Here is a 24009-nt window from a genome sequence, read left to right on the forward strand (position 1 = left end):
GCTCCCCCCCCCCTCCCCTCCTCATCCTCCCCTCCTCATCCTCCTTCCCTCCATTACAAATCCATCACGAGCGCACTTGATATTTAGCAATAGGTTGCTGTTTTTTTTTTCTGCGCAGATCTGCGCATGACTGAATGCGGCTGTGGCACCTTTCTTCTAAAATAAGTGATGAATACAATTTGTTTATAGACTCATTTGTGTGTGTGTGTGTGTGTGTGTGTGTGTGTGTGTGTGTGTGTGTGTGTGTGTGTGTGTGTGTGTGTGTGTGTGTGGGTGTGTGTGTGTGTGTGTAGCGCTACCTTTTTTTTTTTCCATAAACACCCCATTATCTCCAGACATTAACATCATCGTTGACAATACGCGCGCGCGCGCGCACAACACGCACGTGCGAGCGCACCTGACTCCTGTTACCATGCCAACCACTTCGCTGTCGTCGGATGATGCGCCACATGAGAAATGCGAACCCTCCTCTGAGAACAGTCTGGTGTCCATTTATCTGGGGGACAATAAAATAAAAATAAATAAAACAACCAGATTTGCACCGATGTTGCTGGGAACTACTGACAACATGGAGGCAACTGCTGCAACCCAAATTTAAACCAAACATGGCGGAACTCAAGAACTACCCCCCCTTAGAAGCCTTTTCCCAGCATCTGCCCCTATTTCTGGTAGCAATAGGTGAATACCAGTTAATTAATTAGACAAAAAAAAAATATTTGACTCATTTATAAAAGATGCCATTAACAGAAATATTTATCTTATATACAGAAAGCATGTAGAATAATTTCACCGTTTAATTATTTAATGGCTCCGTGCTAATCTGGAACGAAAAAAGTGGAAAAATGTCGTTTAACTTTGGGCATGTTTAGTGTTCAGACTTTCAAAGAGGTTGCAAAGCTATATTTTTTTTACTTGCCATTATGTTTGGTACTAGCAGCGTTGTTTTTTTTTTTTTTTTTTTTTTTTGTTTTTTGCATTTGTTTTTGTGTGCTTCAGAATTTGCGCAAATCTATTTTCTGTGATTGCAGCCGTTTGTGACGCGTTCAGTCATCTGCTGCACGTTTGCCCCTGTCGGCCACCGTACTTTGGTCCCGTTCCGGTCTTAAAGCGCTTTATAAGAAAAATGTGATCGGATTGGATTATTTGATCCAGTGTTTGACCCACGACTGTATATTATGTCTTTTATGAGACTAATTTCAAGAAGTGGTCCCCTGTTTTCACGGATTTAGCTGTGCTTCATGTGTTTTTCTTTGTATTTCTTTCTGTAGTTGTGTCTACTGGGTCATTGACCAACCACGTTTCCTAACTGCTTAGAAATCTGGTGTTGCCTTTTTTTTTTAAACCCAGTGGGACAAAATACCTCAAACTGGTATTCAATACTAGATTTGTATTTTAGCCGAAAGACCCAAAAATAAACATACATTTTGATCTTATTGTTTAATAACTGCACTGAATTTTAAATCCCTTCCACCCTTAAATACTTTAACTCTTGCCTAATGCCCTTTCTGCAATAAACCCATAAGTCACTGCTTTTATTGCTAACAACCTTCCTTTTCTCTCCATGATTCAATAAAAGGCCACAGCAGGTACAACACTGAATACAACAAGCTCATTAATCCTCGTCTCGGGAACAAAAGCGCCCTAATGCGAACAGATTTCTTGAACAAACAGTCTTTAGTTGCATAAAAACTAAAAAGATCAAAGATTAACATAACTCACTGAAGTGTGTAATTAATCTAATTTACCTTTAAATGTCAGCTCTAAATGACTGCGAAAACAATACAATTCACACAAAAACTATCTACAGCGCAAAATGCTAATATGTATTTTCTTTTTTAAATGACATACCGAATAACTTCCAACCCAACGAATAATTGTGTAATAATTGTGAGTGAAAGGGAAAAAAAGGGGCTGATAACTTTCTCCTCCATAACTGAGCACCCCAATGGATCAAGAATCATTTATAAAAAAATGAAAAGAAAGATAACAGCCCAAAAACAAAAGGATTGTAATAAAAATTTATTCGCCAAGTTGCTTTCATCTGTACAATGATCAAAAAAAAAGGAAAAAACAAATACAGAATACGCTGAAACTACAGCGTTAAGTTACCCTAAACATGTTCTTTATTTTAAAAAAAAAGCTCAGTGGACACCGGTTCCTGCCATCTAACATGGGCCATGATGCAGTTAAGGCACCCGGGGAGGGGCACCTGGAGGCCTGGGTGGCATCGGAGGTGCTCTCTGAAAACCAAATGGAGGCGGACGAGGAGGACCGGGAGGAGCTGCACCGTAGCCAGGCGGAGGCATGGGGGGAGGAGGCCCTCTCATACCTGGAGACAAAGGGGGAGTGGAGGGGACAAAAAAGTTATCAAAACATGTAGCAGTAAGAGTTGCAGAAAACAACAGGCTGTGGCCCTGAGCTAATGTTTACTCCTCAGATATTATTAAAAGCCTAAATAGTGAGAAAAGGACAATCAGTAGCGTGTTCATATCTGTTTGCCTCCAGAATCTAAATTATCAGAAGCTCAAAACTAAACCTGTCCTTTGGCTGTGTTCTTCCTAAGGATAATGCCACATCCCTTCAATAAAGTTAATTTTTCCACTGGCCCTGAAAACTGAAGTGATCAAACCTCCTGGAAACTTCCCTTAAAGAGACTGGCAACAATTGGCACCGTGACATTTTACGTAATTCTAAAATGCGTTAAAAATAACATTGATTATTATTAAGTAATCACAGCCCTACATCCAATCGAGTATTTTTGGCAACGATCAAATTAAATTTAAGACGGGTACTCTTACTCACCCATAGGAGGTCCGTAGGGCGCTCTGGGAGGCATGCCCATTGGCGGTGGTGGGGGCATGTTGGGGGGCAGCGGAGCTCGCTGAGCCGATCCTGGAGGAGCAGGAGGCGGAGGCACCATGCCAGGAGGAGCAGGAGGCGGCATGGGCATCTGAGGCATACCTGTGGAACAGATTCAGGAAAAAAAAACGTTCATATGGGACCGAATCATTTCTGTTCGGCTGCCGTTCAGAAGATGGAGAAACTAGGATTTAAATGCAGATAGAGATACTTCTGCTATACTTTCATTATTGAGCTCCAACATTAAATGCCAAAGGGTGAGTTCGTGTTTTCCATCCTTTTAAAACATCTAGTGCAAGAGTCCCGAGCTGCTCAACCCTGCCAGAAAATATTTGTTTCTACATTTCTACACACGTTTACAGCAGCTGATTAACAGAAGTCTCACCGGGGGGCATGTTGGCAGGAGGGAACGGCGGGGGTCCGGGTGGAGGTCCACCAGCAGACACCTGTGGAACTGGTACTCCTGGTGTGGGAGGCATGGCCATAGCTGGGGGCATTGCTGGGGGCATTGTTCCAGGGGGAGGAACAGGAGGAAATGCACCAGGAGGAGGGAGACCTACACCAAAAATAAATAAAAAAAATAAGTCAAACTAAATGGTGGACAAATGTTCGGCTAAGAATCTTGTGCAAAACATTGAAAATGTTTTAACTTAAGGTAAAACTTTGGTTCTGAGGCATACCTGGAATGGACATTGCTGCTCCCATCGCAGTCAGGACCGGGGTCGGCGCGCTCGGTGGCGGCGGAGCGTCTGCGAAAAGCTGATGCGGCCTGTCGGCCTGGGACAGGGGGTTCTGTGCAGCCAGTAATCGCTCTGCGGCCGAGCCGTGCCGTTCTCCTTTGGAATCCTTTTTAAAGGCGTACGACACCGTGATGGGTCTGTTGCAGAGGTACTGGCCGTTCATGGCCTCGATGGCCGCGTCTGATGCGTCAAAGCTGGCGAAGTTGATGAAAGCGTAGCCCTTAGAGTTGCCCGTGTCCGGGTCTCGCATGATCTTCGGCGTCTGGAGGATCACGCCGAACGCGCTGAACGTGTCGTAGAGAAGTTTTTCGTCAATCTCCGGGTCCAAATTACCAATAAAGATGTTTGCGCCCACGTCTAGGTTTTTGTTGTGTGCCGAGGCCTTATTGACCCTAATTGGTTTGCCATACAGCTTTATCATATTCATGATTTTTATGGCATAATCGGCATCCTCTTCACTAAGGAACTCCACGAAGCCATAACCTGAGAACAAGAAAAAAACGTTACATTTCTAAATGACATTGTCATAAACACCCAGAACTTTTAAAGGTCATCTAGATTTCAGAGCCACAAAACTTAAAAATGTTGACATAAAAGTATGACACATAAAAAAAAGCAGCCTTTCTGTTGTTTATTAAGGAAGAGAAGTCACTTTAAAATGCTCTTTTGTGGTGCAAAAAGAGCCTTTGGAGCCACACCTCGCATAAAAACAAAAACTGTTAACATACATGGATGATCATATGAGGTCTGGAACCAGAGTGCTTATTTATTATTGGAACTAGATAGCAGATTGTGTTTGACAGTGATGACTATGTGAATGCGTGTCTCCTTACTCCTAACACGAAAATTGGACCGAGTGAGCGCTCTAACTTTTCCCAAAGATCGTTTATCTTGCAGGAAAACTGGGTGAGCTCCATGAAAGTAAAAGTTCATTAATCTTTGTGGTGAATTACAGGCAGGCGGGGCCAGGACTGGACGATAACTCAATAACAATATATCAATCGCTAGACGCATATCGATGATAGGGAAAAAAAGGGTAAATAAAAAGTTCAGTAGAAAAGTTTTCCTTTCATTTTGCATTCTAGCCTATCAAGAAGTTTAATATTACAGTCATTACATCCTCCCAACCAATCACAAACAGACCCAGGAACGTTCCATCACCAAGCTCCGCCCCCTTCAAAGAGTTCAGAGAGCAAACCTTGATCTTTCTTTTTTCAAAACTTGCAGGTTTGGTAAAAAGTTGATTGAATAAAGGGTTGAGTTTGAATTCATTGTTTGTGTGTTCTGTATATAAAAATAGGTCGCTAAGCAACAGCATAAAATGGCCAGGGCTGCACTTAAAATATATGTTTTGAATTAGTTGATAATTATCGATCAATATGATTTCTATTTTATCCATATGCTTTTTTTTTTCTATATGGTCCAGCCCTAGACGGGCCCGCCACAGTTTACTCTCAAACACCCGGGTTAGGTGCTGGTTTGTTACACTTCTAAGCTATTTTTCTCTTGATTTAGTCCTCGTCACTAGAACTATCATCACCTTAAGAACCCAAAGTTGAGACAGAAACTGCTGGAAAACCCAATCCTGTTCATGCATTACACGTTTCATACCTATCGTCAACACAGTTCAGGGCTTCACTGATGCCATATTCTTTTCATTCACACTTTCTAAAAATATACTTCTCTTTTTCCAGACAGAAATTATATTTGCATCCTAATGCATTTACTCTTCCATTTGTTTTATTCTCGAGAGCTAGAAAAGGCCTTCCAGCTGACACGGACCTTGGTGTTGGCCAGTGACTCTGTCCTTGGGCATGTGTGTGTTGACTACAGGACCAGCCTGCAGGAAAAGCTCCCACAGTAACGGCTCCGACACCTTCTCATCCAAGCCGCCAACGTACACAGTTGCATCTGAGGATTGAAAAACATTTTGAGAGTCAAACGTCTTACAGAAGGACAGTACTCTATGTGTTTATCTGGTTGCATTTTCATGGGAGACTCTTATTTATTTCCCTGCAACAAGCATTTCTTGCTAGTTTGGTTCCTCACACATGTTCAGTTACAGATCTGAGAAAATAAATGTCTTAATCATATTCCAAAAGGCTTTAGAAAAATGTAGCTGAAATCACAATTAATATTGCTCTTTTTGAGAGGGATTAAAATACCCAACAGCCAATTGAACTAAAAAGTCAGTAATTAGTTTTCTTGATTACAAATATTACTCGCTGCTGACCCTTTTCCAATAATTTATGAATATTTGGCCACAATACTGGCCGAGGAAGCCCCTTAGAACCATCTTTTTATTCGCTGTTATGATTTGTAGTTTCTAGAATATCTTTTGATAAAAGTTGCAAATATGTAAAAATAGGGCTGCTAAATATCTGAAATTGTACAGTTGCCATTTAATTGTTAATTATTGTGCTGCAATAATAACTTAGAAAAACCAAAAATTTTCTTTTGATCTATTTTTTTTGTTGCTTTCCAACTCCCACAACATTTCACTACAACTCTCTGTAGGCTTTACTGTGGGAAATAAAATTAAATATCTAGAAATCCAGCCAACCGGTTAGACGTATTATTAGCCGACAGAGCATCACGTCTTAGCCTGACTAGTATTCAAGTCCTTTGTAATCACGATGTTGCAAACACTGATATTGCTTTGGCAAGTATGATTTGATTTACAAACTTTAATCCTGTATCATAGCTAGACTAATATGGCATGTAGTGTTTGATTGACTTGAAGATGAGAAGAAATGCTTAAATCAAACAAGCAGTATGTGATCTAATGTTCTCAAGAACTTTGAAACAAACTGTTTTAATTTAAAAAATGGGTGTGCAAAAAAAAAAAAAAGAACTCAGCATGATTTTACTTTAACTTCAAAACATGGTTGGCCTAAAAAAAGAATACAAGCAGAACGTGTTTATTTCGTGGCTAAATGTTATTCATAGCAGTTTTTAGTCATAGAATGTCCCGTTTCTGTAGAAATTAACTTGACCCTTCAGCTAAATATTCCCTAATGTTACTGAAAAAGAAAACCATACAAACATTTGTAAAACTTCAATCGTAAAATAAAAAAAATAAAAAATAGTTTAGCAATCCTGTTTAGTGATCTATGCTCTGTTTTGGAGTAGGTACCTTTAAAATGAGTATCCCAGAATGTCTTTTATTTAAAAATGCTGTAACCATCTTGACTTCCAACCCCCAACAATGACGTTAACATTTAAAAAGCGTTTTGTATACTTTTCTAAAAGAAATGTACTGGACATGAGGCTAGCAGGAACAAGTATTTATAGCATTTTTAATTCAATTATAAGCACTATAACTCGTCAATTAGTAAAATGGTGTGCAAGACTGTTTACCTACCAAGGCTGCGGAGTTGTGCTAAACGCTATTACGTTGCTAGCTCTCTAAGCTAGTTTGATATTTCCACAATATCCCCTTAAACACCATGTTGTTTGTGTTCGACGTAACATGCAGATTACATTTCTTACAATGAATAAAAAAGCTAACTAGCCAAAAGCTAAGCTAAGCTAATAAGACTAAAACCCGTCCATGTGTTCAAGCGGGGGGGTTTCTATTAACTGCTGCCGGAAAACGACGCTGAGAAAGCGCAAAGCCACGCTTAAAATATTTACCAATACGCAAATGACAAAGCAAGGGAGATATATTGACCAAAAGCATGTTTAAATGGTGAAATTACCTTGATTTCTTTCCGAAATTGGTCCCGCGGCCATGTTGAATGACCAACGGTGGCGGAGCGTTGAAACCGGAAGCCCCGCCTCTTCCGCTTCTGGGTGGAGAAACTTCACAATAAAATAAAAATAACGTAAAGAAACGTGCTAGACGTGGCGGCTTGTTTTTCAATAAGGGGAAGGAAGAAAGTGCGAAGTGTACAGTAGAGTAAAAATCAATTAAATATACATTACAAAAAAAAAAAATTAAACTGTCCTCTCATAAAATGCATCTGACTTGATTTTTCAGCATATCCATTTGTTTTCATTTTTTTGTTTTGTTCTGCTTAATGTGTGTGTGTAGGCCTCCTAATTTTATTGTTTCAAACGACGTGGGGCACAGGACAAATAAGTGTGCATGTGTCTCTGTAACCTTTTGGCTTCCCTGTAACCTATTGCTGGTCTCTAGATTCTTCTGAAGTCTCTGTGCTCGTGGCCAATCAGCACTTTTGGTGTCATTCTTCATCCAATCAGGTTATTTCAAGATACCTGCACTCAAAGTCACCCTAGCAGATGCACTCACACAATGCAAACAAAGAGTCAGACTAAAATATCGGAAATATTTTAATGAGGCTTTCGATTGAGGGAGGGAAAAAAAACATCATTGAGACAAAACCAATATTTCTTTTCTTGATTTATTACATATTGATATAAATCTAGTAAAAGTGTAAACACAGAATACAAAAAGCTCATAGAAAATACACACAATTAGCCCTCAAGGCACAATTTTATAAAACAATACTGTATATAGAATATGAAACAAAAAACAAAACATCATGCATAAAGCCCAAGCGAATAAAAAAGTGTTTTCATTTATGAAATGTATACTCAACTGAATATTAATTAAAAAAAAACATGAATAAGCATAAAAAAGATAACATAAAAAGCTTTTGCATGAAGATATTTTGGGCTGGCATGTATAAAAGACAACACTTAATAGGCATCTTTTTATTAACAAAATGAGAAGACAATAAATCAATACCTCATTCGTTTAACAGCTCCGTGAAACATAGTTTAAGTTTGTTTTTTACTTGAACTTAACTTTTTTTAATGAATCACTGAAAACCCACACACCGAGTATCACTTAAGCAAACATGAAAATGTACAGAAGCAAAATCCAAATAAAACTCGAAGTCTGTCATATAAAGGGAATTCAGCATTTAGAGGTAAATGTGATCCTTTGATTTTAACCATTTAAAGGATAAAAATGTAATCATAAAAAAAATCCTTTCCAATACAATGGAAGGGCGTTAATATGCCAAAAATGATGATGCTTCTGAAACTGCAAACAGGACCAGTGGTCAGGCAGAAAACAAAGACTGCAGCTAGCCACCAATTCAAATAAGGAAATTATATATAATTAGTATTTTTTCTGTTTTGCCTCTATAAACAAATCAACATCTGCCAAATTCTACCTTCTGGTCTAAAGCAAGCTTGCTGGCCTCTGGCTCAAGGTTGCCATAGTTTTACAGGTCTTAGGATAAATGTTTCCAATTTCATAAAAGAACAGTAATCCCAGAGGAAAGGCAAACAGAATAATAAAAAACTGCTCTGTCTTTAATAGCACTCCTTCTTATGTTTTTAATTTACTGGCATCTCCCTAAAACATTAAGATAACAAGTTTCAGCTGCTGGTGATTCGGTGCCCAGCCGCAGAAAACGTGCCTCGTTGCTGTTTTACTTTGCTTGCTTCTGAACCAGATTTTCCTTAAACTGGAGCCAAGATTTATCAATTAAACACTTCGCTTGTTTACATGCAGTCTTCCAACGGTTAGTTGAAATGTCTTCATCTTTCTAAAACGTAGGGATATATTATAGGATCAAAAATATATCGAGTTCAACTCGATTATCATCTGCTGCCTTGAAATAGTTCGATAAACAAATTCTGCTCTGAGAACAAAAACAGAAAAAACAAACCAAAAAATATTTAGGTCCAAGCTAATATTCTGACTTTCATTTTTATACATCCAAAGCATGGCAAGGCAATCCATTTTTATTCAACACCAGACGAGCACTGACATTTTTAACGCTGCATTTGCCGTAAGAATGATCTATAATAGTGTAACAGAGTTGCTTTGTCAGCTATAAAGTTCATAGTACGCTATAATAAACATTCGGCTAGTGTCAGGGTCACAAATCATACAAAAAGGTCTAAAATAAAGAAAACAATTCATTAAAAAAAATCAACAAAAACTTGCTTCTCTGGGGGATTTTTGCAAAAGCTGGGCTGTCAGAGTCAGAAATACCCACATACTGAAGTTTCCTGAAATGCTAATATTATTTTAATGGTCATTTTCAAAAACTTTTTTAAGAGAAAACTGCTTTGACAAAACTGTTGTTTTTTTTGTTTTTTTTTTATGATAGGGATCAAATCTAAGGTATTCAAGACAACATGCCCTTCGGATAGATCTAAACATCACGTATGATTGGGTCAATGCGTGATTTAAACCCTTTTTATTCACTGATCATTCACAAGATTTCGTTTCTCTGAGTTCACTTTGACTTAAAGCTGCAAAGCTCGCCAGGTGTCAGCGGTTGAAATAAAAATAAAACCAGATGTTGCAAACAAATCTATTCCACTAAGCCCTGTTCGGATGATGCTACCCTGAACCTTTGCTGTTTTAGTTTGCCGGGCTGTTTATTGTAAAACAAGTCCACCGATGCTAACTTGGTCACTCTAACCTGCTGCAACCACTATTACTCGCGTATAGCCTGCTAAACCTGTAAACTTCCTGTATGACGGCTGTTTGCAAATGCGACATTCAGACTCGCTCCGATATTTGGAGGGGCTGCACCAGATTGCAATTCAGCTAGCGTCAGGTTCACAAATCATATAAAAAGGTCTAAAACAAAGAAAGCAATTCATAAAAAAAAAAAAAAAAAACTTACATTAGGTTGTAAGGATTTTCATTTGTCATTGTACTGTTACATTAACATTTTGGTGCCCTCAACGTTAGTAATAACCTTCAAACTTGGTGGAAGTTTTTAACTGCTCAGCCACCTGAACGTGAGTGAGGAAAAAAGGTCCTCCCTCGCAGAAAGAAAACTATATAAAATTATAATCTACACTCTTGGTTCAAACTTGCAGCTGTAGTGAGTTTTAAATTATCACAACGGATCATTTGTGGCAGAGGAGAGATGGTGAAGCAGCCCTGTGTCCTGTAGCCAAGAACCTCTGATTCATTTGCAGCGGTTACACGCTGAAACAGAATTTAAGTACCAGGAAACCGTGAAAGACGATACGCAATTAACAAATGTTTAACGCGTCCCAAAAGAGACACACAGCATCGTCGGTTCTTGTTTTTTCCATATTGACAGACATTCCTGTAAGGTTGCAGTTGATGTTTTTTTTTGCATCTGAACATATACGCATCCTGTAATTATAAAATATTAGTTTGACTGAACGAATTACCACTTTCCTCACAAACAGTCAAAAGCACAAGGACAGGGATTCAAAATTAAACTAAGTTCAAACAATTAGTACCCTTCCACCTAAATAGGTCCATCACGAAGGTTCAGGGTAGCCTTAGAAGCACGCTGATAAGCTCCTTTTACCCTAGCAGATGCAACGGGGAGACAGAGAGGGGTAAATGATCCCCCAAGGAAACTGCCCTGGTTCCTTTAAAGGGTTTGTGAAGTGGAAACAGGTTGCAGGAATCCCAGGACAGAAATATGCCATCTCTACAATCAGTTTGGTCTACATGGCTTGCCATCAGAAATCTGTCCGTTTCAGAAAATAAAGAACATTTCGGTGAAGTTTAAAAAGTCAGGAATCGACTACCAACTAATCGACATGTCAAATTAAGTATAGCAAAGTCATTGTTTTTTTACTCCTGACCCAAATCATTAATTTGATGCTGACAGAAACAAACGTAGCGAGACACCTGCGGTAAAACAGACATTTTTTCAAATCCGCCTGCAGTTTCCTGAACTCAGGGAATGACTTTTCCTCACTTAGTGTATTTATGCTGAGACCCGGCAGCTGACGGCCTTTAAAATCCAAAAAACAACGTAAATCCCCCTGTTCATACTCAGATACCATGGCAAGTTTTTATTTATTTTTCCAAATAAAATTAAAGTATCCTGCGATTGCTAGGCACAAAGAGTTAAGTAACAAGCGTTTCCATTAATGAACAAAGAGCAAGCTGACGCCAGATGACCCCGCGTTAAAGAACGCCTCATAAAAGCGATGGTCGCTGTTACCAGAGATCCTACGGCGTGGCGAGGGGGCCGTCGTTTTTAGTGCGAGGGCAGAGTGGCTGCGTTGGCTGCACTGAGCTGACCCACGGCCAGCATCAGGATGTCCTTCTTTTCCTTGTAAAAACGCAGTTCTCTGCCCGCCAGCCTGGCGTCCTCTAGCTCCCGCTCCGTCGACGCCAGCTCCTGAGCGATGGTCCTCGCCATGCTCTGTTCCCGGTTCACCCAGTCGGCCGCCATCTGGGTGCGCATGTCGTCGTCCAAGGCCCGGTGGGAGTAGTGAGCCAGCACCTCCTGTGGGTTTGGGGCATTATTACGGCTCTGATCAGAAGGTGAAATCAGCTTTTTAAACTTTTCTTTTTCCAGGGTGGACTCTTTGTCTGTGGTGATTTCAGTATTGCCGTGTTCCCATTAATAATCGAAAGCGGACACATTTACCGTTTACGTCCTACAAACATCAAACCCAGCCGGATTACTAAATTGTGCAACACTGATTGAGCTTATTTTCACTGATACCCTTGACAACCAACATCATTATTGTTTTCCTCAGGGCTCCCACACCTTGGTGAACATCAAATTCAAGGACCTTTCAATGACTTTCCTGGACCAATTTCCTCAAATTCAAGGACGTTTACCTACTGTGACCGCTGAATAGGTTATCATATTTTAATACAATGCAAATTTAATAAAAGACTAAACGGCATAGAAGTTGTTGGGTCAGAAGCAACGCAAGAAAGTGGACTTAATTTATAGCAAACATTGATATTGATCATATTGATAGCCTACATTTATATCCACAGTACATGGCTATGCCATACTACAGTACATATAAGATGTACATTAGCCTACCGTTTCATGGAATTTTATGGAAAAAAGTGCAGCATTGAGATGTTCAGAATTATATCAACTTGTTTCACTTACTTTCATCTTTGATTAAGCTACTTTTTGACTTTGACTCTGAAAAGTCGCTAAATATAGCGACAAACTCGCTGATTTGGCAACACTGCGTGAATGTAACCTATTGGACGCACGTAGGCCTAAACCGTAGCCTACCAACTAACGAAGAAGAGCGAACATACTTTTGCAAATTAAAAGTCTGCGGAATCAACATAATTTTAAAAGATCGTGTGATAGTAAAATAATGACACATGAGTCGTCATCCGTGTGAACTTTCAACCCCACAAAAAAATTCAAGGACTTTCAAGGACAAGGTGTTTTTTTTTTGGCTGTTTTCAAGAACTTTCAAGGGCCTTGAATTTAGTTTTTCAGATTCACAAACTTTCAAGGATTTCAAGGACTCGTGGGAACCCTGTCAACAGAAAAAAGACACCAGTTGCCATCGACCAGTGTGTATAGTTCATAATGACAATTACAATCAAAGCTTCTGGGTAAAGGGCGACCTTATGAAAGTATCAGAGAGGAAATGGGACTGAAAATGTTCAGATCCTTGTTCTGTTGAACCACAAAACTGTGTCTAGGCTTCAGCCTTGTAAATACCGGCGTATCAGAAATAAAAGAGCTTATTTGTTCAAATATTTCCTTTTACAAACCTGGCTTTCGAGCAGACCGTACATTTGTCACAGGGTCAGCATCAGGGGCCTTTTCCCAATCCACCATGATCATTGGCAGCATCATGTGTCGGAGAGTGATGCATTTTTGATTCAAGGAGTGTTAAGATATCTAGCTAAATTAATGCCAGAAGATTGATGATTGCTTCAGAAACTGTGAGGTTTATCTGCGACCGGCTAGGGGACATTTCAACGACTATTTATGGGGGCTTATGTAGACAATTGAGCCCGTATGCAAACCTTTGACCCTGTGTGAAATAGGAAATTTCCTGAATAAATTCAAATGTCTACACCAGATTCTGTTTTATCTTGTTTTCTATCGCTAAAACTATGTATTTTGTTCCACCCTGGAAACCTTCAAAATTAATAGTATTAATAGGCACCGGTATTAAGGTGTTTCTTATTTCTAGTTCTCCTTGGTTATAATATTTGTCACGTTTGCTTTCCCCAACCCTGCATCTCTAAAGTTGTTTATCCTGACCTCTTATTTAAATTATTATTTTTTTTTAATGCAGACGTCACTTTTATTTTCACCTCTCTAACAACACAGCTGCTGTCAACGCTGTGAGAAGTAAAACCTACGTGGAACAGACCCTTCATTTAGTCCACAATTTGATCTATACTTTGTCCTGAGTAAAAACTAAGTTATGTGGCAGATGAAACCCGGCCCTGCGCCTGTATAACGGAAGCCACGTGTGAGACGAGTACCTGTCGGGAACACTGTCGCTCTCTCATGGCTTTGAGGCTCCCGTTCCAGTGCAGCAGCTGGAACACAGTCATCAGCTCCTGGAGTTCAAAACATATCCAAATAACCAGGAGTTAGTGTCAACATCGTACTCACCGAGCAGTTTATACGTTCAGATTCCTGCTTTCAATATCAGTCCATTTATAAGCTTCACAGTTCCTTCTTTTACTAAATGATAAAAACTGTTTTCTCCATTGCTGGGAGGAAAAAAAACTTGTGCTCAACATTTTAAATACTAGAGTTCATACACAGTTTTATGGAAAAATATTCAGATTTTCCCAGACTCAAATACCCACATCCCTTAGTAGTTCATGTTCATTTTAAAATATAAAACCGTAAAGTTCGTAAGGCGCAAACATTAAACCTAAAGAGACAGACAGAAGAAAGGAAAGACAGGAAGGAGGGAAAGAATGGAGGTAGGACACAAGGAAGGAAACACAGGAAGGATGGCAGGGATCAATGTAGGACACAAGGAAGGGAGGAAAGGCACAAGGAAGGAAGGAAGGAAGGAAGGAAGGAAGGAAGGAAGGAAGGAAGGAAGGAAGGAAGGAAGGAAGGAAGGAAGGAATGGGGAGGGAGGAAGGAAGGAAGGAAGGAAGAAAGACAAGGAAGGATGGAGGGAGGAAATTGTATCGAAGGGAAGGAAGGAAGGAAGGAAGGAAGGAAGGAAGGAAGGAAGGAAGGAAGGAAGGAAGGAAGGAAGAAGGAAGGAAGGAAGGAAGGAAGGAAGGAAAAGGAAGGAAGGAAGGAAGGAAGGAAGAAAGACAAGAAAGAAAGGAAGGAAAGGAAGGAAGGAAGGAAGGAAGGAAGGAAAGGGAAGGAAGGAAGGAGGAAAGAAAGGAAGGAAGGAAGGAAGGAAGGAAGGAGGAGGAAGGAAGGAAGGAAGGAAGGAAGGAAAGACAGGAAGGAAGGAAGGAAGGAAAGACAGGAAGGAAGGAAAGACAGGAAGGATGGCAGGGATCAATGTAGGACACGAAGGAAGGAAGGAAGGAAGGAAGGAAGGAAGGAAGGAAGGAAGGAAGGAAGGAAGGAAGGAAGGAAGGAAGGAAGGAAGGAAGGAAGGAAAGACAGGAAGGATGGCAGGGATCAATGTTGGACACAAGGAAGGGAGGAAAGGCACAAGGAAGGAAGGAAGGAAGGAAGGAAGGAAGGAAGGAAGGAAGGAAGGAAGGAAGGAAGGAAGGAAGGAAGGAAGGAAGGAAGGAAGGAAAGATTCAAGGGAGGAAGGAAAGACACCAGAATAGAAGGAAGCACGCAAGGAGGAAAGAAAAAAGGGCACAAAGAAAAGAAAGGAGGGACACATGTCAGGAACTGACAAAGGGAAGGAGGGAAGGATACCAAGAAAGGAAGGGAGAAAGAATTATACAAGGACAAAGGAAATTAAAAAAATCCCAATAACAAAGCCCACAACCTTCTGACAACAGGACAAAGAAGAAAGTGTGGAAGTACAGATTTATTTCTATCCTAGGGCTGGGCGATAATTCAATAACAATAAATATCCATCGATAGACGTGTATCGATGAAAGGGAAAAAAAGGGTCAATAAAAAGTTAAATAGAATAAAAGTTTTCCTTTCTTTTGCATTCCAGCCTATCGTTGGTGTTACAGTCATTACATCCTCCCAGCCAATCACAAACGCAGACCCAGGAACCAAGCTCCACCCCCTTTCATAGAGTTTAGAGAGCACGTGTTTCTATTTTATTTTCTAAAAACTTGCATTTTTGGTAAAAAGTTGGTTGAATAAAGGGTTGCTTTTTAATTCAGTGTATTTTAAGCAAGAGCATAAAATGGCTATGGCTGCACTTACGATATATGTTTTGAATTTGTTGATAATTGTCGATACGATCGATACGGTTTCTATTTTATCGATACGCTTTTTTTCTATATCGTCCAGGCCTATTCTATCCTCCTCATTTCTTTTTGTATTCTCATCCAGACTAAACTTTCCCTAACAGGAACCCTGAATTACTTTGACATTTGTACTGACATTACCAGCGTTTTTACATCTACACGTGAACATCTAGAATCCCTTGTGGTGTTTTTCTCCCACCTGGAACTCCAGCATGGACTTTCCTTTGTTGGACTCCAGCATGAAGCGAAACGCCCCGATCCCTGTGTTGGGGTTGTCAGCCTCTTCTCTGTTTCCCTGTGAACACACAGCAACAGCCTCACTCCAGAGGGAGCTAAAGATGCTCCAAGCAGAGGAGCGTCAGAAAAGAAGAAGGGAAATTTCTAGAACTGGTTTTCCCAGACCCATTCCAATAAGACACTAATAAAAATAGGAAAGACAAGAGAACATACCATTTAGGTCATACAGATGGGTGGAGATCTTCATAAGTCAGCAAATGGCTACAAGAAAATTGCTTCCCACACAAATTTGCCTACAGTCAGGAATAACTAGAAACTGGCATGTTTTATTTTTTATTAGTTATCTCGTTACACTGCAAAACGGATCTAAAAATAAGTAAAATGTTCTTAAAGTTAGTGTATTTATCCTTAATTTGAGCAGGTAAATAAGACTATCTGCTAATGGAATGAGTATTTTGACACCTAAAATAAGATAATTAGATATCCTGCACTTGAAATAAGATGATTGAGATAAATTGTTCCTATTTTAAGTGCAAAAATCTAATTCCATTGGTAGATCTTATTTACCTGCTCAAATCAAGGACAAATTCACAAATTTTAAGAGCATTTTACTTATTTCTACTTCCGTTTTTGCAGTGTAACAAATGCATTCACGTCTGACTGTAAATTGCATTTCCTATTTAATGGAAACACTGCAATTGCGAAGTTGTGTTTTTGCGACATTAGCAGGATATCGACAGCATTTTGCACACATTTGTATTTGGAAAATAACATTTCTAATCTTCAAAAGGATAAAGGCTCCCCATAATTAGCTCATTCAGCATCTTCCTGTCATCCACATGGGCCCAGCCAAACTTACTAAACCGCAGGCGACCAAACAGCGCCGTCAGCACAACGCTCTCCATTTATGTTGGGCTTACATTGAAGGAGGCCAGCGCTTCGTTCACGCTCTTCTCGATGAAGTCATCTGTAATGCGACGGGAGGGGTGCTCGTTAAAAACCGAGTTCATCAGGGCGATCTTGGCGGCGCTGCGCCGCGCCTCCGCCTTCGTTGGACAGAACTGTCAAACAGTGAGGAAAACATGCAGAGTCAGGGCAGTAATGAGAGGCAGAGACGGGGGCAGAACAAAAAAAAAAGAAAAGGATCCAGTTCTTTTTAAAACTCGTAATCATAAGCGTGGGTAACGAAACGCAGATGTCGCACCTGGAAGCTTCCGAAGCAGCTGCCGCCCGGAAGGCTGACGTAGCAGACGTACGGCGGGCTGTTCGACGGCACCATTTCGTAAACGACCAGAGCGCCGTTCCGCAGGTCGGCCCCCCTGCTCAGCTTCATCTGCCAGAACTCCTGCAGAGCTTCCACCACGTTCACTGCAAGAGAGCGGAGGGACGAGACGCCTCAGCAGAGCTCACGTATCTCTGCTTCAACTATAAACGAGCACACAAAACAGAACTGGCTGGCTTCAATAAAGGGAACCGTGCATCCTCTCTGAAGGAAGGAAAAAATTAGTTCAGCTCTGATTCTGATCTTTATGGATTGGATCTGGAATTTCTGTCTTTGGTTAGGAAAGAAAGTAGACAAGAGAGAGCAGTAAAATGGAAATTCTTCGTCTTTCTCTCAAGTTTTCAACTTTTTTTCAGGATTTTAAGGTAAACGGGTGAAGTTGAAGGTAAGTGGATGATGACCGATGGCATGGCGATGGCAGGATCATGCTGTGGGGGGGGGGGGGGTTCTTGTCGTGGGTCAGAGTTGATGGGAACATGGACGAAGCTAAAAATCAGGAAAAACCCGGAAGAAAACCGGTGGGAGGAGACCTGAGCTTCCCGGCCAGAGCTACAGCGGTTTCTATCAAACCATGTTCATGTCCATGAAAAAATATTCCATGAAATTTCTTTTGAAATGAGGTATTAAAAATGGATAAAAAAAAAAAAAGGTTTTAGGGTGAGACGTCTAGTTATATAAGTTTGTGAGAGCAGGATTGTTAAACTCTCAGCCCACTGCTTGAGTCACATTAGCGCGTTTTTGGATCGGCACCTCAACAGAAATCCCGACTTTCCCCGTCAACGGGCTTCAAAGGCGCGCCGTGACTGTAAATCCCCAAACTCGCAATCCAAATAATGTTGTTTTTTTTATACTCCCGAGACACCCCAGCGCACGCTCTCATCTCGCTGTTAGTTGGCCGTAAAAATAAAAGTTTATGTGCTTTTTGAGATGTTTATAGACTGTCATCCATCCAAAACCGCCTTCAGGGAGGAGTTTGGGCCCGGAGTCTTTGTGCAGCGTGTCCAACCACATGACGGCGGATTTCAAAAGGAGCAAACTTCAGGAAAGAGATGGATTCCTGTGACAGATGGTCCTTAGTCCCCCCCCACAGAGCTGGGAATCCGAACATCACTCTGAGACTGAGTCTGGGATTACTGAACAAGAAATAAAATAAAGACAGAGAGTTTAAACAATCGCTCTGGGAAACTGCAGATACTTATTTATGGATGGAGGTTGAAATCTGTTCTGAATCATTTAAGACGCATCCACATCTGGCTGCGGGTCCTTTAGCTGAATTTTATGTGCTGCTGCGCTTTTGAACCTTTATGGTGTTTTTTTTTTTTTTGTCTCTGCTTTTGGCAGCAGGTGGTGACAATGCGCGGCCCTTTTGTCTGAGTCTTTCCTTAGGAATAAAAGCGGAAACAAACAGGAAACGCAGTGACAAAGAGCCGCTTCAGAGCGACGGTGACTGTAACAGATCCACTGAGTGGTTCAATACAAATAACAATAATAATAATATATATAACCCTCATATATATATATATATATATATATATATATATATATATATATATATATATATATATATATATATATATATATATATATATATAAGGCTAAACATTACCAGCAGTCGCATGTTTATAGGTTAAAAGAAAGCAGATTTAGAATTAAAGGAAGTGTCTCCCAGCCAATCCTCTCACAACAGGCTCCTGCAAATGGTTGAAGGTGTTAAGAAGCCTAAGTGGGATAGAGGAGGGACGAGGTTGTCAGTCATGGCACGCAGGGACAATCGTTTGGAAGTAAATCCTATTAATTCGGGGCAGAAAGGCTTTAGAGTGCCTGCGACTGCCAACGCCGCTTCAGATTTTAAGTCTAGTTTAAGTTCAAGGAGATCTAAAAATCAGTGTTAGTGATGATTTCTGGTGATTCCTGTCTTTGGACCGCAGCTGCTCTTCCAGTCCTCGGACGGGACGGCACGTTGCCAGGACAGAACTGTGCTGCGTCTGCGGGGGAAATTGTTTCTTTAGGCAAAACGAGGGGGAGAAAAAAAAGACCCGGGGGGAAGAGAAATTGTTCCGTTGATCATCTGAGCCAAGTTTTTCCTCTGGTCAGGAATCCTAAACATCTTTCATGTCAAAATACCGCATTCTTTCACACAGAGATTGATTATACTCAGTTAATTTTTATCATAGACAGGAGCCAACAGGAGCCAACAGGAGCCAACAGGAGCCAACAGGGGCCAACAGGGGCCAGTGCTCCTGTAGAACTGGCCCTGGACCCTGTTATGGCCCCTGTACTGAACACATAATACAAAAATATATTTTCTTATGATGATAGAGAAACCGTAACTGATTGGTCCCTTCCAATTTTTTTTACCTTTACAGTTTTACTTTAACAGTAGCTACGTTTACACGGATAAAACTAATCGGAATATCATGACCGGATTAAGATCAATCTGAATGAAATTGTTCTCTGAATGAGAAGGTTGGTCTGTGCCGATTAATAATCCGTTCGATTTGCATGTAAACTGACCGTAGTGCGCCTGACATAAACGTGACGTATTTCCGCATAGTTGAGACGGAAATATGTCGGGAAGCATTACCGTCGGGGCTCCCGGTACAGCCTTTCTATTCCACACACTAAAAGAGCTCAAAATTGCTATTTATTCAGTAACGTTTCAATTAAAACTTCTTTCAAGTCCACCGTGGGCACTAGGAAGACAAACAAATAAACGCAAAACTGTTTTCTTTACTATTTTTTGTTGTTCAGCAAAGTGTTTGTTGTTTTTTTTTAAGGAAAAATGTAAAACTGCGCATGTCAGAGAGGTTCAGTTCTGAATAATGCCAGGTGCAAATACACGCACCTTATTATGATCGGATTAAATGATTGTGTGCCCATAATAAATTATTTTTTGTTTTTTAATCAGAATACATTTCGGTCCAATCGTGAAATATTGGGCATGTAAACAAAGCTAGTGATTTAAAAAAATTAAGGTGTTGCACTTTAAGCTCCTGCCGTATTTTGAGATAGGATCACAGTTTTCAGGGATCTGCAACCTGCCGTTCAAGAGCCACAAGTATTTTAAAACACCGGCTTCACCCTGGCCCCCCCTGGTACAGTTGGTCTACAACTATGGGGTAAGATTGCTGTCAAAATTAATTGATGCGTAGGCGTCTGGATTTGTAAATGTAAGTCAATAAGCGCAAATAAATTAAAGATTTTTATTTGTTCCTTGTTGTCAACTAATACATGTCACTTCTAATGTTTCTTCGGATGTTTCGTCTGTGAGAATAATACAAGTTTATAATTAACGAAGAAAGTACTTGTATTGTTGTTACTTGTACTCGTAACTTCTGAACTTGTACTCTCACAGATGAAACGCCGATGTCACGCATGTTTGAGTTGACAACAAGGTGCAAATAAACATTTTAAGATTTAGAACATTTTATTGACTTAGGTTTACAAATTGTATATGCGTCTTTATTGACTGCTATCTTACCCCATACATTCTTAAATAGTTTGGTTTTATTTGTAGGCAACTTTGGATCCTCCGTTGAGTTTAATTCAATTCGATTTTATTTATATAGCGCCAATTCATGAAACATGTCATCTCGAGGCACTTTACAAAGTCAAAATCAATCATATTATACAGATTGGTCAAACATTTCCTATATAAGGGAACCAGTTGATTGCATCAAAGTCCCGACAAGCAGCATTCACTCCTGGAGAAGCGTAGAGCTACAGGGAGAGTCGTCTGCATTGTCCATTGCTTTGCAGCAATCCCTCATACTGAGCAAGCATGAAGCGACAGTGGAGAGGAAAAACTCCCCATTACCGGGAAGGAAAACCTCCAGCAGAACCGGGCTCAGTATGAACGGTCATCTGCCTCGACCGACTGGGGTTACAGAAGACAGAGCAGAGACACAACAAGCACAGAAGCACACATTGATCCAGTGTTAGGAGCCTTTTGTGTATGGATGATGGGCCGAAGCTGTGTGCGACTTAAACAAGAATGCAGAAACCCTCAAAAAACGTCTGATCTCGACCATTTCAAAGCAAACGCCAAACATTAGTCTCCCTCCTATCATCAGATCATGTCCTGTTGTCGCCACGTTCAGCCAGCCAGTCGGAAAGAGGTTGGCTCAGAGGAAGAGCTCCGGTTCTGGACATGTTTGCTGAACATCATCTGCATCTAGCTGGTGATGATTCCAGGTCATCCAGGTCATGGTCATTCCAAAAAAAAAAAAGTAAAAAACAAAGCAACTGGACTTGTTTTCCATAGTTGAAGACGTTTCGCTTCCTCTCCAGGAAGCTTTCTCAATTCAAAAAGTCTGAGTTGGTACTTATCATTACTCCAGACTTTTTGAATTGAGAAAGCTTCCTGGAGAGGAAGCGAAACGTCTTCAACTACGGAAAACAAGTCCAGTTGCTTTGGTTTTTTTACTTTTTTTTTTTTAATCATCTGCATCCCATCCACATTAAGATTGATCTGATTGTGGCCTGATTTTATTCCTTCTTCTTCTTCTTCTGTTTTTTTTAAGCCCCAGATTGGCCCAACTCTTGGGCAACCACAAGCCACTGAAGCCAGCTCTGGGTTTGAGCTGGGCCCGGTTCTGGTGCCAGAACGAGGCAAGGTTGTGGAAGCGGGTTCGGTTCTGTCTACCTGAGGAATGCAATAACAGCCTGGTTACAGTGCCATGGTGAGGGTTAGTGATCATAACACGCTGAGTGGGAGTAGTGGGTGTGAGGAAGACCACCATAAAACATGCTCTGTTTCAAACAGTAAGGAGGGGGTTTATTACAGGAACGTCTGGTTTTTGTTTGTGGTTTTCCTGTCCTCCAAACTCCCCTCTCCAGCTTTAAAAAAAAAAAAAACTGCACTCAATAACGCTGATTAAGTCTGACTTTTTTACCTCTGCCGTAGCCCTGCGTGTGTTTGGCGAAGCTGCGGACCACCGCCTCCACCGCTTCCTTCAGCACCGCCGGGTTCCCCGGGTTGCAGTGGCCGCCGGCCCCCGGCCCCAGCCCGGCTCCCACTCCTCCGTACAGGCTGTGCAGCTGCAGCGGCGGCGGCGGAGGGGGAGGCCCGGACGAAGCGGACAGCGAGGCCGGCGACGGGAGCAGCGGTGCGACCGGGACCGTGACTCCGGGTCGCAGGGAGGAGGAGGAGGAGCGCAGCGTGCCCGTCGCTCCGAAGCCAATCCCCGGCTGCAGCCTCGGAGGGCGGATACTGTCCGGGAGAACCGTGGATTCCATTGTCCCCACGTAGCGTCCACTGGGGTCCAGTTCGGGAGGAACGACGGTGCCGACGAACCGGGGCGGGCTGGCGATGAAGAGGAAGATGAAGGCGTTGGGGGACGGCGGGGTGTTTCTCCGGTCAGCCCGGGGAGAAGAAGTTAAAGGTCGCCGAATCGACCCAGAGCGCCGCTCCGCATCCTCCTCACTCTCTGGATTAGGCTGCCGGAGTGTCACTCAGCGAGGCGTTCACGGACCGCTCGGAATTCCTGCCTTCCTCAGTTGGTTGACTGTGATTTAGGGTTTTTGGCCATTCCATGCTCGAAGCTTCAGTGTCTTTAGTTACAAAAAACTAAGAAAAACGAAAAAAAAAAATTAAATCACAAAGGTACAATTTAAGAATAAAGCTCCTCTTATAGATGGCTAATACATAGTTTATAACCACTATTTAGCATTTTTCTTTTGGATAAACTTTACATGCTGATGAAGATTCTCAGTCATCCAGGTCATGGTCCTTCCAAAAAAAGTAAAAATCAAAGTCCAGTTGCTTTGTTTTTTTTTACTTTTTTGGAATAAAAGTAAAAGCCCTTTTACATTTTTTTGGAATAAACTTTACATACACAAGTAAACACTCTCACAAACACATACAGGTGCTTGGATCCAGGTATTTACAGATTCACTTCCATACAGAAAACCCCTATTATTATTATCTTCAGCTGTCACTTTATACATGTCGTATTAATTAATACTGTATATACTTCAGTGATGGGTATCAAGGCGCTACTTTATTGTATCTGTAATACTTTATCGGCTGGTTGTACAGTTCTTTTTACATCTCTCTTTGCAGGTGAAGAAGCAGACTGGTGTTGTTTTTATCATTCTCTCCCTTTTTTGTCCTCTTTCTTTCACTTTTTCTCCTTTTCTTCTCTTCTACTTTCTAATTGTAGTGTCCAAATGACTTGAAATATTCCCTGCATGAATTATAATAAAGCTATTTACATGTATAAATCAAGTGGAGCACCATGGCGGTACAGCTCCACTTGTGAAAGCAAAATCTGTTGGGCTGTTTTTAGCATTAAGACAACAATTCTTAATGCCACATTGTCAGACAGGATGGTATAAAAAGAAAGATTTGTTATTAAATAATCTAAAACTTCATAACTCAATCTTAAGTGTTTATTATGCATTAAGAGCGAATGAGAGACAAAACTGACCTGTTTGTGCTTACAAGGTAATAAAATAGTCTGTAATGTTCAATATGCGCAACTCTAGATGAAATATATAGTTGAACACATTAGGGTCACTGTTTGGCAAGGAACCGCTCAGTTTTGTCTCTTGCTTGCCCTTCATGCATAATAAACACTTATGAATGCTCACTGATTAATTAATGACGTATCTGCATACTATTTATCATCAATCTATAAGGGGAGCCTTATTGTAAAGTGGTACCAGAACAAAAAAAATCTATGGATCCCCCCTAATTTTGAGGGTCAAAATAAAAGTAGGCCCCATTTGGATTCAATTTAATTTATTTCAGTCTAGTTTAAATCACATCAGACGTCATCTAAAGATGCAACTTCAGT

General features: G+C 40.9%; 2 protein-coding genes across 2 annotated transcripts; both read right to left on the bottom strand.

Moving 5' to 3' along the window:
• Positions 1–2004: 2004 nt before the first annotated feature.
• Positions 2005–7397, bottom strand: sf3b4 (splicing factor 3b, subunit 4). The gene is made up of 6 exons (XM_012875349.3): positions 7301–7397; positions 5382–5510; positions 3540–4082; positions 3245–3415; positions 2803–2961; positions 2005–2329 (listed from the first exon to the last, which is right to left on the bottom strand). Exons 1-6 carry the CDS (start codon positions 7332–7334, stop codon positions 2187–2189), a joined length of 1179 nt encoding a protein of 392 aa, XP_012730803.1. The 5' UTR covers positions 7335–7397; the 3' UTR covers positions 2005–2186.
• A 550-nt stretch (positions 7398–7947) lies between these two features.
• On the bottom strand, positions 7948–22696 carry lix1l (limb and CNS expressed 1 like). The gene is made up of 6 exons (XM_012875351.3): positions 22105–22696; positions 17132–17295; positions 16848–16988; positions 15890–15985; positions 13804–13881; positions 7948–11821 (listed from the first exon to the last, which is right to left on the bottom strand). Exons 1-6 carry the CDS (start codon positions 22445–22447, stop codon positions 11570–11572), a joined length of 1074 nt encoding a protein of 357 aa, XP_012730805.1. The 5' UTR covers positions 22448–22696; the 3' UTR covers positions 7948–11569.
• Between the last annotated feature and the right edge of the window lie 1313 nt (positions 22697–24009).

The sequence above is a fragment of the Fundulus heteroclitus genome, chromosome 13, assembly GCF_011125445.2.
Source record: "Fundulus heteroclitus isolate FHET01 chromosome 13, MU-UCD_Fhet_4.1, whole genome shotgun sequence".
Classification (NCBI taxonomy): Eukaryota; Metazoa; Chordata; class Actinopteri; order Cyprinodontiformes; family Fundulidae; genus Fundulus; species Fundulus heteroclitus.